General features: G+C 35.6%; 1 protein-coding gene across 16 annotated transcripts in view; it reads left to right on the top strand.

Annotated features, from left to right (window-relative positions):
- The window catches only part of TAFA5 (TAFA chemokine like family member 5), a 502,678-nt gene that overhangs the window by 311,391 nt on the left and 178,034 nt on the right, over window positions 1-13,253 (top strand). For all 16 annotated transcript variants that reach the window (XR_011678679.1, XR_011678683.1, XR_011678682.1 and 13 more), the window contains one exon: window positions 11,674-11,801. Coding sequence is in view for 9 of the 16 variants with exons in the window: in XM_071423849.1 (XP_071279950.1) it covers window positions 11,674-11,801 (128 nt within the window). In the remaining 7 variants the exon portion in view is untranslated. The remainder of the gene's footprint in view (window positions 1-11,673; window positions 11,802-13,253) is intronic.

Below are 13,253 nucleotides of genomic sequence, written 5' to 3'. Positions count from 1 at the left end.
AATGTTTTGTAAGCAAGAAACAGGCAATGACTCAGATGAGCACTGCCTCAAAGAAAACTTGAGCAGGGCTGGAAGTGAATGAAAGTCTTTGGCATTTTGCAGTCTGTTTTTGAATGGATTGCACAGATTCAAGTAGTCAAGACCATACATGTAATAAACAGGGCATTGAAGCTGTATCATCCACTACAATTTTGTTTAAAAAAAACTCAAAAAACAACAAAACCCACAAAAACCCCCATCATTCATATTACAGCAAAGCTGCTGAACAATTTGCTAACAAATTTAAATCTGTGTGTGTTATACATACCTCTGTCACATGTGCTCTGAGGCTGATTTTCAGAAAACTGAGGTGCCTGCTTGTGCACATGGTAGAAATTGCAAGTCTCCATACTATCAGACTATGTATCTGTTTTCATGAAATTATTCTCCCAGATTTTGTATATCTGGTGAATATTTCTAAGTTGATAAGCTGAGAAATCTTTGTAACAGGCAGCTAAAAATATCTGCCTTCTCACTAGCCAATATTTAGGAATTGGAAGATTACTTTAGAATACACAAAATGCTGATAATGGCATAAGATAGCTGAATAATTTTATGTTTACTAATATTATAAGGAAGAAAACTATCATATTCTAATATATACATACTTCCATTCTTGAACATAAAGGAATTTTTAACAAGTGTAAATCGGCTCTACACTTATGGAATTATGAAAGTTTTTTTTTCAGTTCCACAGGAGAAAGTGTGAACATTATTCTACACTTTAATACAAAGTATTCTATTATTCCAATCTAACTAAAGTGGTTGAACAGGGTATCCTGCTGACCAGAGTAAAACACTGCAGTGATGTAGTAACAGCAGCTCTTATTCTTGATATTGTAGATGCATAAATACATGCATACATGCTTAATATCATAATTAGGCATACTGGGATAATTTAAAGGGCCATTTTGCTGTGTGAAAATATATTTAAAAAAAAAAAAAAGTTGAGCTTCCCTGGGGGGATTTCTTGAAGATATTTTTTTTGTATGTTTAATGTTGAGTCTAAATGAACACTTAAATAGTTCAGTATTGTACTTAAGAGAAGCATAGAGAACTAGCAGTTGTTATTTCTTAATCTGCAAGGGGCTATTTCCAAGCTGCAGACTCAGTCAAGCAGTGCTTTATTCAGAAGAACTCTCAAGAAAGCCATTGTAGGTTTTGCCTGAGTCAGGACTGTGAACTTGTACTGTTTGCAGTGTTACAATTTGTAGATATTTCTAATGAGGTTTCCCCATTGCTCTTACAAAGTAAGAGTCACTTGAGAAAGCTCTTTTTCAGACAGTTACTGTTAAAAGAAAACAATTACATTCCTGCAGATGGAGTATTCTAACTTGCTTCTATTCCAGTTAATTTTGTGGGTTATTATCTCCTGTTTGTGGCTGTTTGTCCAGTGTTGATGCTTAATTTGTTTTATTTTCCTTAAGATACTTTTGAATGTTTAAAAAAAAAAAAAGCAAAAGCAGGAGATTTAAAATTTGCATTATTGACGTTCAGAAACACAGAGTGTTTTGTTAGAGATGTGACTTTACTATAGCTGACAGAAGACTACTCAATCATTTGGAGTTTGGTAAAGGAAGACGAGTATAACCCTATGAGAGTTAAATGAGTCCTATAGGAATAATACTGAAATTTATAGAACTGAGAAGTTTTGCCTTTGCCATTGAATTGTATAAGCTGCCTTAAGAGTTTTTAGAAATGTGAGCATTCTCTGAAAGTTAGCACTGGATGTCTTTCTAAAAGTTATGTTTTATGTCAACAAGAAATTGTTGAAATTTTTATAGAACTTGCTGGATTAAATTTTATGGCCTTCAAAAAACTTGTTGTTTCTGTCCCTAAAATATATGACTCTATCATATTTCCTTGTAAAGAAGTACAATGCAGAAAAGTAGTTTTAACTCTCAATGTCCTGACCTGATCAACTGCTTTGTGCCTGGTGGTCTGATTTTTAACAATTGGTGTGGTTGCTGCAGAACCACAAATACTTACAGGCCCTAATTTTAAGAATTCATGGTTAGGTAAGTAAGTCAGAGTAGATTTTCTGTGCTATTACTGTGTCCTTTGGCCCAACCAGCCTCCACCGTTCAGCTTTTGACAGGGACGGGCCTCCTGCTTGCAAAGAGTGGCTGTAGCATGGGAGCAGATGCATTGCCTGCCCTAGGAGAGAGGCAGCATTTTCCCTTTTCACCTTGTGGCCAGTCCTTCTAATCTGATTTAACAGAAATAATTTTGAAAATTTAAAGTTAGGTTTTCTGATGGTGAAAAAGATAGCAATATCAAGAAACATGTGGCTGTTCATAGATTTGCCAGATGTGTTCCGATACATCAAATATTGCCTCTTAAGTCAAGGAAGACTATTCCTTCTAATCAGTGACTATTTCTGTTATATAACTCCTTATGAACTGTAGTGTTAATAATTTTCATGTAGTAGAATCAAGAGGATCTTTGAAAATCCATTTTTTGTTCCATTAATTACACGAAGTCAAAATGTCCATGCATTTGCTGAGTTTTAGAGATGCATTGTCTTTTTAAGGTACCTGTCTCCCAATTTTATGTGCATTGTAAATTAAAATAGGAACCTAATGAGAAGGTATTCATTTTTATTTTATTTTTTATTCTTACAAAATACTGAGAGAAGCTTTACAGAGAAATCTTGACTAAATAATGAGACAGTTGCCAAATAAAGTACAAAATTAGGAAAATTGTATAAGAGCATAAAATTTTGGGGTAAGGAACAGTAATATTTTTGTACAGATGAAAAGCCACCTTAAAAAAATTCACATGACCTAACCTGTCGGTGAAAAATCATTCTTCACAGCCATAATATCAAACTGTTGTCTGATAAGATGTGTGATTGACTGTGCAGCTGAGATATAGCAGATCCGTGTGTAACAGGGTTTCACCATGGACAGTATCAATACAATGCATGTTATATAAACTAGCATTGCTGTATTTTAACACTCTTTTCCCTCTCTTGGTCAAACACTGGCTGGTGAAAGCAGAAGTCATAAGGAAAGGCCAGTTTCCCAGCTATCTAATGCTCAACATCACAGTTCCCTATGGCAAGTTTCCTGGCTCACTGACACAAGTGTCAAAAGAATCACAAGTGCTTATATTAATTGTATTCTCATTATGAAAAGTGATACCATAAATATAGTTCCCATTTTCTTTGTTTTCACCTGTTTCACTAGTTTTATTGAGATTTTTTTCTTAATCTTCATTCTTGAAGCATCGATTTGTGTCAAAATCCCCAGTACAATTGTAGCTTATTTTTAATATTTCATGAAAGCAAACAGTCACCGGCTTACCCCAAAAAGCATATAGTTTACTCTAACAGAGCATCTGGTCATGTGGAATAGGGGGAAAGCACTTTGGGTAGGAGATAAGTTCAGCTTCATTGCTGAGTTCCATTTTCTTGTACTTTTAATTGTTCTCAACTTCTTAGTCTGTTTCTGTGCTAGTCTTTGAGCTCATTTCAACTCAATTTGCTTCCATGTTCTGTTCATACATACGTGACAAAAGGAGGGCAGAGTTTCCCACTGCTCTGGTTGTTGACAAAGGAAGCCCATTGTACTTGAGAACAGCTGAATTATTATCTCTTTCAGTGTACAATAAAATGTCACCACCATGTCACAGCAGCAGTACACATGCTGACACCAGACTTGGAAAGTACTAAAAGCAGTGAGGGCCACAGCAGAACCACTCAACTAAATGCCTGTCCTTTGAATTCACATGAAGAACATTAACTAAAATTCCCAGAAACAGCTGTCAAAAGATTAAAGACTGACAAATTTCTGTCCTCAGGCACATGAAATCTCACATTCTGATTCTCATTGTTTTGCCCAAGCAAAAGCAATTGTCAAATATAGAGCGCTTCTTGTTTTCTTTTTTCCTTTTTTTCTTTCTCTTTATTTTTATATTTTCCTTACTAAGCATGTAGAGAGTTCATTAATGGTACCCAGTAAGGCTGCATACATGAATGTTTACAGCTGGAGTCCCAAGAAGGACCTTGATTCTTGGCTATAATTTTAGTGTGTGTTTAGTGTTTTGTGAGAACTCTGACCATGTAACCCAGAGAAAGTTTAATTATTATTGTGTTGGCCTCCTTAAAATTCTTGCTTCACTGTGTATTCAGTGGTTACTTTTGTATGTCCACATGTTTCAGAGCTAGAAGAGTTCTGAGGGTCCTTATTCCTCTTCCACAGCTGCCCAGCCTTCTCTGCATAATGTAGGGATGGCAGTGAGGATTGGGTCAGTTCTCATTTGACTTTTAACCATAGTGAATCTGGTCTTCCACTGCAGTCCCCTGCTCATGTCATCAGGACTGAAACTGGTGTACTTAAGAGAAGAAAACCCAATATGTTCTGGTCTTTTGCCTTTACTTACCTACATTGTCATACTGACTCCACTGAACAACTTCCTCAAGTTTTTCACCTTGCCCATTAGCTTCAGTAGCTACTACATATAGCTGGAGTTTGTCCTCTTTCATCTAATTTTTTTTCCTAATATCTGTTTTCCCACTACTTCCTATTTTAGCCCTTGTCTATTCTTTGTTGCAAGCTTCATATTCTCTTCTTTGGTTCTGAAATTGCTGTCCCTCTCCAGTGAAATTTGCTGTTCTCAATGTGCTGGCAGCAAAGTGAAATGTGATGAAAACCTGATCTCTGAAGGATTCTTTGCTGGCATATCACTGATCAGATTTTTAGTAATTTTTACTTTGCTTACAGCGCACTAATTGAATACAGCAGAGCAGAACAGCAGGGGACAGAAACAGAAAACACTGAGTCCTGACAAAGGCTTTCTCTAGGGTAGGTGTTCTATTAGCATCTCTTATGAGATAGCAAATGCTAAATACCCACAGACAACAAAGCAGTATGATCATTCACAGATTGAAAACCATTGAATATGCACATCTATGGATATTCAGACAAATGCTGAAATCCTAGGCAAAGTTGTAGGCCAGGTTGCCTATTCAAAAGACTCACATTTTAATGTTTAGTTAGAAAATGCTAGTTTTCAAGAGACTAGAAGCACATGTATTGTCCCTAAATTGAATTCAATATGTAAATTTTATCAGTATTCATCATTTATTATAACTGTCGGGATGCTTGTTGTGACCCTGTAAAATTTATTAAACGACAATAATTTTTTTTTCTGTTTCTGTTTGACTGCTTTGTAGGCAGTTGGAAAATACATGTTATATTTGCTGCATTACTTTTCCAAGTAAGCAATTTTGCCAGTGAGAGTACTATTTGCCAGTGAGAGGCTGAGGAGTTGAGAACAAATGCAGAGATGTATTACAATCTCAAATGAGAGCAATTAGAAGAATACTGGCCCTTGAAAACTAAAATGGAAACAGACATGAGGTGACAGTGAAGCTGATTTGTAGGACACTTTCAGTGTTAGGATAATGCTTCTGTCATACAAATATTTGAACACCTGGATGTAGACTAATGTAAGGAACCTATCACTATATCAGTGAGTCACATAGTATTAAAGTTTTCCAATAACTGAAAAGACAGAGGCCAGAAAAATACATTCTACTTTCTACACTACAAACAGGTATCATGTTCTTTTGCATTTAGTCTCATAGGCTTTTCACTGTTTATTTATTTATTGTTTGGGGTATCATAATGAGGAAATTCTTCTATTTGAAGGAAAAAAAGATAAGAGCTATTGAATTTCATGAGAGTGCTCCTAGAATCTGGATTATACTTCAGGTTTTTTTGTATAATTATTTTTAAGCTGTCACTATATATTTATTTCAGAGTCTTATGAAGATACGGAAAAACATTAAGTAAGTCATAAAATTGAACAAACACATTAATGCCTTTCTAAATGGAGTAGTTTAAGTTTGGTCTTACTTTTTCAAAAGTGTTTTCAAGTAGTTTTTGCATCAGTGGTTTACTAAGCTTCCTGCTTTCACTCAGTTTAACCCAACAACTTCTTATACCAGGTAAATCAGCTAAATTCCTAGGGACCACTCGTAACTGGCAGTGATGTCTCTTCAGGAGTCTTTGTTTGGGATAATATGGATGGCTATATAATTTAGAGATTGTCTCCTAGGTATTATCCTGCTCCTCCTAAATACACGTTGTACAAGGTGCAATCTGCATAATTCCTGATAAAGCCAGATTGTCATTCTTTTTTGGGGTACAGGTGAACAGTGATGGTATTTTCACAACCCAGGGGTTGCAAGAAGATTTATCCCTCAGTGGAACTATGATTGGATGAGCTGTAGGAGAAGCCTCTGCCCTGTCATTCAATCTTTTACTCATGATCTAGTTACCAGGTCTCAATTTGCCTGGTCTCTGTAGCCCACAGGAGATCATTGTTTCCCATATATTTCTCAACCTCAGCTAAAGCATCCCTCCCAGTCTTGACAGCAAGAGCTAAATGATAAAATAGGTGTCTAGACATTGCTATATTGCTGTTCTTAGAACTAAATAGTCTTTGGTCTAGATGCCCTATAAATAATTGAGTCAATCTAACTCTTTGTGAATTAGCAGTGCTTCAATTCTTTTTAAGGAAGCAGAATGACTGCTGTAAAAGGTATCTGAGCTTTGTGATGTTTCCTTGTTGTAAAATAGATTGACATTTGGGGCTTTTACACTATTACAGTCAAATTGCTGCTCTAAAGACAGTTCATGATTGCAGTATCTTAGAGTAGTGTGATTCAGTTTGTCTTTCAGATGGCCTTTATCCTGCTGCTGCAATTTAACTGATATATGTTTTTGAAAGCATATTGCTTTGCATATTTTTATTGTTGTTAAATTTCTTTATGTATACGTATTAAAGTACACTGTCTCTCTGAAGGAGGAAGGGACACAGAAAGGTCTCCAGTCTAGTGATCACCAAGAATTCAGAGGTTTTGTTTCCAGCTGTGCAACAAATTCTTGTGTGACCTTGGTCAAGATGATTAGCCTCTGTGCACAATGGGGGCAAGGAACAGCATTTACCAGTCATAGATAAAACTAGCTAAACATAGGAAGTTCTGCAAGATGTTTGGGGATCTTGGATAGGTAGATAGTGTATGTGTACTGAATCAGGCAGAGGAGGGAAATGGTCAGAGAAAAAGGCTAGGGTTGAAAAAAATAGAAAAAGGAAAAATATCAGATAAAATTTAAAAAAGGCTAGGAGATGAGTGGGATTATGAAACCAGCTGGGATAATTTGAAGGTGAATAATTATAAAAGATATGGTCCTATGCAGTGTTACTAGGACTAGCAAAATACACCAAGTATTTGTCTATGTACTTCAAAAGGGATGAAGCCAAAGGCCTTTCTGAACCTTGGGAATTTACTATGCTGATCAGCTTTCTTCAAAGTTCAAGGAAAACCACTGTGAAATAATATATGAAAGTCAAAGAGGAAATATTTTCTCCAATGTATATGTTACAAGTTGCATTAAATGCTAAAAATTACCATTGAATAAAAAATAATGTGAAGAAGAACATCATTCAGGAAAAAGTATAGTTGAGCTAAGTTCTCATTTAAGAAGTATGTTTCAAAATGTGTTTTTCTTGGGAAAAATTCTCCCTAGTCCCTACTTCAATGTATTTCCTCTGCTACTTTTTTAAAAATTATTTAGGCTCATGCATCATGGTTTTGATTATACTTAATAAATACACGAAAAAATTACAAATATTCACTTTGTACACCACCTTTTATGCATAGAAGCATAATGTATTCTGAAATCATAACTGTCAGTGTCCAAATGCTGTCTCAATCAATATTCCTATTCAGTTAAAATAAAGTACATTTTAACTTTAATTTCCCTAATTCATTCCCCAATATTAAAAAAAAGAGATAACAAACTGCAACAATCTGAGTGTTTTAAATTACTGTATTTTAGATGGCTGTAAGTTTTTGTATTTACTGCTTCTGAACAAGACTTATCTTAGTTTTTGCTGTCACAAACAGTTGATGATTTTCAGTTAAAGGATTGACTAGAGATGCAGAGATTGATAATTCCCTGAGTGTGGGTTGAATCTGAGAAAAGAATATCTAGAAAATAAACCTGATTTTCTATGGTAAATATATATAATATTAATAGATATGTATTAATTATATTATATTTCAATAGGGAATATATTATATTAATATTATGATATTAATATATTTTTAAACCAGGTGAGAGGCCTATTGACAAAGCTTATCTAGTTGCAGTATTTAGCAGAAAACAATCTGTGGTGTTCTGAAACTACTCAGTTGAGCAGTATTATATTAGACTGTACTGATCATGAATGGTGACTTTTTCTACAAATAACTGGATTACAAGTTTCTCTGTCTGACAAAACAGTTAAGATCACATTGGTGGGTAGTTTGTCATGGTGTTGATACAACATCTGCTTGCATCCAATGCCTCAAAACTGTTTTCATGAAAGCCCCTTGGATAGAGTCCATTTGTTCTCCAGTTCAAATAGCACTACCCAGGAAAGCAATTCTACCATGTGCTGAGCAATGTCAGTGCCTATTAACTCCAGTTTGAGTGAAGAGGCACAGCCCTTCTTAGGACATGCAAGGTTGTGTCAGCACAGATTCTAAAGCTGAAATTCAGTTCTTTGCAGAAGCTCTGCAAAAAAGCCTGTGCATCATTTAATTCTTCAAAATGGAGCTCAGAGTGGATTTGAAGAAGCTGATAGGCTTTTTGCTCTCTTGTCTGCAGAGGGCTGAATTACACCCCTGGTGAATATACACAGTAAAAAGGCAACTATACTGCCTCAGGAAATACACTATATTCCTTTGCTTTGACTAGTATAACTCAGTTTCAATTACTGATGAAAATTCTTTGATATTATGCTGATAAAAATTGTTGTACATTTTGCTTCCTTCCTATATTACACATTGAGCCTCACTCTTGTACTGTGATACAATGTGCAAACTGAAAAGTGAAAATGCAAAAATAGATGTAGTCCTGCAGAACAGGCCTCCCTCGTGACACTGTGAGTGAGGGCCTGTGTGCTGGTGAGGCTCCTGAAGCAAAGCAATGGGTGGGTGGAAAAGCAGAATTAAAGGGACATAAAACCAGTAATGGGGAGGAGATCTCAGCAGGAAGCAGGATTGGAAGAGGACGTGGAGGCTGAGGAGGCACAGTTTTGATAGTGATTAGCTTTAAATCAGGTGAGCTAGCTAGCTTTTCCCTACAAAAGAAGTTTTGATTCTCAAGCCTAAATGCGTGAGCTGGTCTATACACAGCACAGAAATGTTTTAGAATTTATATTTTGTGAAATGCCCTAGGTGTGTTTCAAATTTTATGTATATAGCCAATATATCAGAGCAAGGACCCCATGGATTTGTGATAATATCAATAGCAACCAAGAAAACACAAAGAATAATTCAGAGATACTTTTTAAAAATAAAATTACTTCAAGTCATATTTCCAGGAAAACCTCCTAGCTGAGATAGTAAAGGCAATCTAGTGGATATTTCTGAATTTAGCTTACTATTCAGTCTTTCAGTGATTTCTCATATTGTTGAAACATTTATAGAAATAGCCATTTTGATATGTGAATTAAGAAAGATATGCATGCAAGTAGGTCAGATTTGGTGTTAGCATTTTAGTCAGCTTTTTCTATTAAACCTGTAACTGGACGCAGGCCTTCACTGAAAGGATGAGGCTTTTATCTGTTACAAAGGAGGGGTTAGTCTCAAAAACTGATATGATCCAGTTATCAGTAGAGCAGTACCTCTGGTGCCCAAGTAGAATCCACATTTCTGTGTATTATGTGCTAAACATAATACACAGCAGCGTTGTTTCAAAAACAACTCAGCCTAGCAGAGTTGTTTCAAAAAAAAATGTAGTTATGAATCATTTCACCATTGATTTATATATTGCCTAATGAACAGTGCAAATTCCTATGTAGACATTTAGGTACTAAAGAGGTTTTATAATTAAAATATTAATATGAATTTCAGATTGTGCTTCCACTGAAGGAAATCAGGTTTTATTATATTATTAGAGCTTACCAACAATTATACCAGAACTGAGGACACAAGTTGTTTTGTGTAAAAATATCAGGAAGGGTTTTATTAAAAACTTTAAATTGCACTTCTCTTTGTTGCCATGATCCAGTGGCATTGAGAATTGTATTCTTAAGTAGCTCCAGAGAGAAGAAGTCAGGCTGAATCACACGTTCAGGTGAGCATAAAGCTGCAGCTGCCACTGGGATAAATGCCTAATTTTAGTCTCCTTGGACCCCAAATTAATTTGGTACAGCATAAGCTTCTTGTACTCTTATTTCATTAAGTACTTCTCCTGTAGTTCTCTTTTTGTTGGGCTTATGATTACTGAAGGTGTGTTAGGTGTATTGGTGTCACACATCAACATGGAGGAAGGCATGATCTGTGTCCCTCTATGCGGGACAAGTTCTGGCCTTGCATGCTAGGACACTTATGTATAAATTGAAGTGCTGAAGCTTTCCTATAGTGCAACCAAGAACTGGTGAGATGATCTGTGGAGGAACAGGACCATTTTCTGCAGATTGAAAGCCTTACAGTTTGAGCAAAAGTTAGTTTGGGAGACCTTACCTTGTTTAGCATGAGTGTATGGCACCGTGTGAGTGTCTCTATATGCATTTTGTTAAAAGTATGCTAAACATTCCACTGTACAATATTGTCTTCAGTGAAGAGAGAAAGAATAACAGAATACTAGATATTAGTAATATTGTTTGCTATTCTATGAGAAGGAACCCAGATACTACAAAGGTGAACTCAAAAGAAGCAGTATTATAGTCCAGAAAGAGGTCTACGGGTATTAAAGCCCCTTCTCTTCTTACCTTGAGGAAAAAACTCTCCTCACAACTCCTTTGCTTTTACTTTATTGCAGTCAGGTCTCTGTTGTTCCAAGACTACATGCTGTGTATGACCTTGTGGAAATTTTGCAGAACTGGCTTGCCAGAGACACAAGCATTGAGAGTAGACACAAAACATGTATCACAACTTCCTAACTAGGCTTCTTTTCCCTTGTAGTAATAGGCTCTTTGGTCCTGCCTTTTCCCTCAGTTTATTTTCTCCCTCCCCATGGTTTCTCAACCTTGGCTTTATTCAATACCTGTCCTTCTTATGTTCCTAGTTTCTGCCCTTGACTACACCCCACCATTGCAAGTATCACAGAATTTCTCAATAGCTGTCATTAAACCGACCCTTCTGTTTATTATAGCTTTTCTCTTTCCCCTGATGCTTCATGTCTATTTTCAGTGTAAGCACTTCAGGATAAGGACTATCTGCTCAGTTTGTAGAGAGTCTAACACAATGGATCACGGTTGTGGGGCACCAAAATGATTAGTTAGGATAGTAGGTCTCCAATTATTAATCCTCCCCAACAATGTTTCCTTCATTGGAAGGAACATGACATTAGAAAAAGAGCTATTTTCTATTTTCTTTTGATTTATAATAAAGCTGTCTTTTGGGTTTTTGTTGGTTTTTAAGTTTGAAATTAAATTTGTTGGCACAGCAGGTGTTGTAAATAATTTTGTAAACTGCCTAGGGCTGTCTACATCATAAACCATTGCTGAATTATCCGATAATGCAAATAGACAACTCAAATGAGAAAGTGTTTAGAGATAAGTAAAATGTGAATTCTCCTGCCAATTGTTTTTAGTTTTGTTTTTTCTTCTTCCTTTTCTGTTTCATAGCACGAATTATCAAAACAAAACAGTGGTGTGAAATGCTTCCATGTTTAGAAGGAGAAGGCTGTGATTTGCTAATCAATAAATCAGGCTGGACCTGTACACAACCAGGAGGACGGATAAAGACAACCACGGTAGGTGACTTCTCTGTTCTATATTTCTTCAATTTCTTGTTCACTTCGGTTTGTTGAAAAACAAGAGAAATTTTTAATTGTTTTTCAGCACTTTTATGTAAAGTTTATTGCCTCATAATTAATCTGTGTGCCCAAGTGTGTATGCTGAAATACACAGCAATATTATCACAAAGTAGAACACTGGAAAAGATAACAAAGGAGAATGTATGATTCCCATGGTTTCTAAGAGTAAGAACCATTGTTACCAAGAGTAGATATTATATCAAGGTTTTCTAAGTCACCAGTTGCTTAAGTAACATTTGTATCCAGCCTGAAGACAGTATCTTATTGTTTCAACATACACAAACTTATGCTGTGTTCGTGTAGGGGGTAAAACTCAATGTGTGGTCTAACAGGGTGAAAAGAAAGCTTTCTCTGGAAGTTCCAAAGAAAATATTTTTGCAATTCCAACTCTACTAGAAAAACAAATTGCTCAGATAGATCTTTGGTTTTCAGTGAGATCTACAAAAAATACAGCAAAAGATCCCTTTTCCCAGCTTGCTTTGGCCCTGGTTTGTATTAGTTCTCAATTCTCTGATTAGGTATCTTGGGGCATATGCTTGTGGTGAAGCTGACAGTATACATGACTGTAATAGTTTCTAGGGCCTATAATGTATCAAACAGATTTCTAGAAAATGTTCTCAAATTCCAGTAATTCTTTGACTTAATAAATGGAAAAATCTGAAGAGATATAATAGAGCAATTTTCTGCTAACTTGCTAGGCTTCTTGAAATTATTTCCCCTCCTTATAATCTTTTTTTAGATTTACAGGGAGCTTGAGTATAATTTAAATAAGTGCAATTTCAAGAATATTTAGTCTTAAAAGTACTTATCAGTGAGGACTAAATTAATGCCCATCATCCCCTGCACAATTTCTCTGTCTGAGCAGGAGACAGACAGCAGTATAAAAACTTTTATTGTTTTAGAATGCCTGTATTTGGAAAATTATTGTTATTTCACTTATTTTTTTTAAAGGAGATTTGATAATGCTTTATAAGATACCTAGAAAACAAATTTTATGTCTTGTGATCACAGTTTTTATGCTTCTGTATTTACCATATGATATTCCTTATGGACAGGGCTATAAAACTTAACTCCTCTCTCAGGTCTTACTTAAATATAGTTTGCCTTTAGATCTTTTGCATTCAAGCTATGTAAATCTTTTGCATTCATATTATGTAAGAGTGGCATTAAAAAAAACAAACAAAAAACAAGGGAAGGAAAAAGTTTTTAAACATTATTGCCAACATTCAAGGGCAAAGAGATCTAATACCATAAGTTTGTCATACTTGGAATGTAGTCTTAAATCTTGTTAATTCAGGGGTATTTTCTGTATCTGAGGTAAACGGAAAACCCTTGTACTGTGACACATTGCCAGCTGTCGTTTTAGCTCTTTATTTGATGTTTAATGCT

The sequence above is a fragment of the Agelaius tricolor genome, unplaced genomic scaffold (genome assembly GCF_023055355.1).
Source record: "Agelaius tricolor isolate 1412-34295 unplaced genomic scaffold, bAgeTri1.0.p SCAF_3, whole genome shotgun sequence".
Taxonomy (NCBI): Eukaryota; Metazoa; Chordata; class Aves; order Passeriformes; family Icteridae; genus Agelaius; species Agelaius tricolor.
The sequence above is the reverse complement of the archived record's forward strand: the minus strand, read 5'-3'. Positions and strand labels throughout refer to the sequence as shown.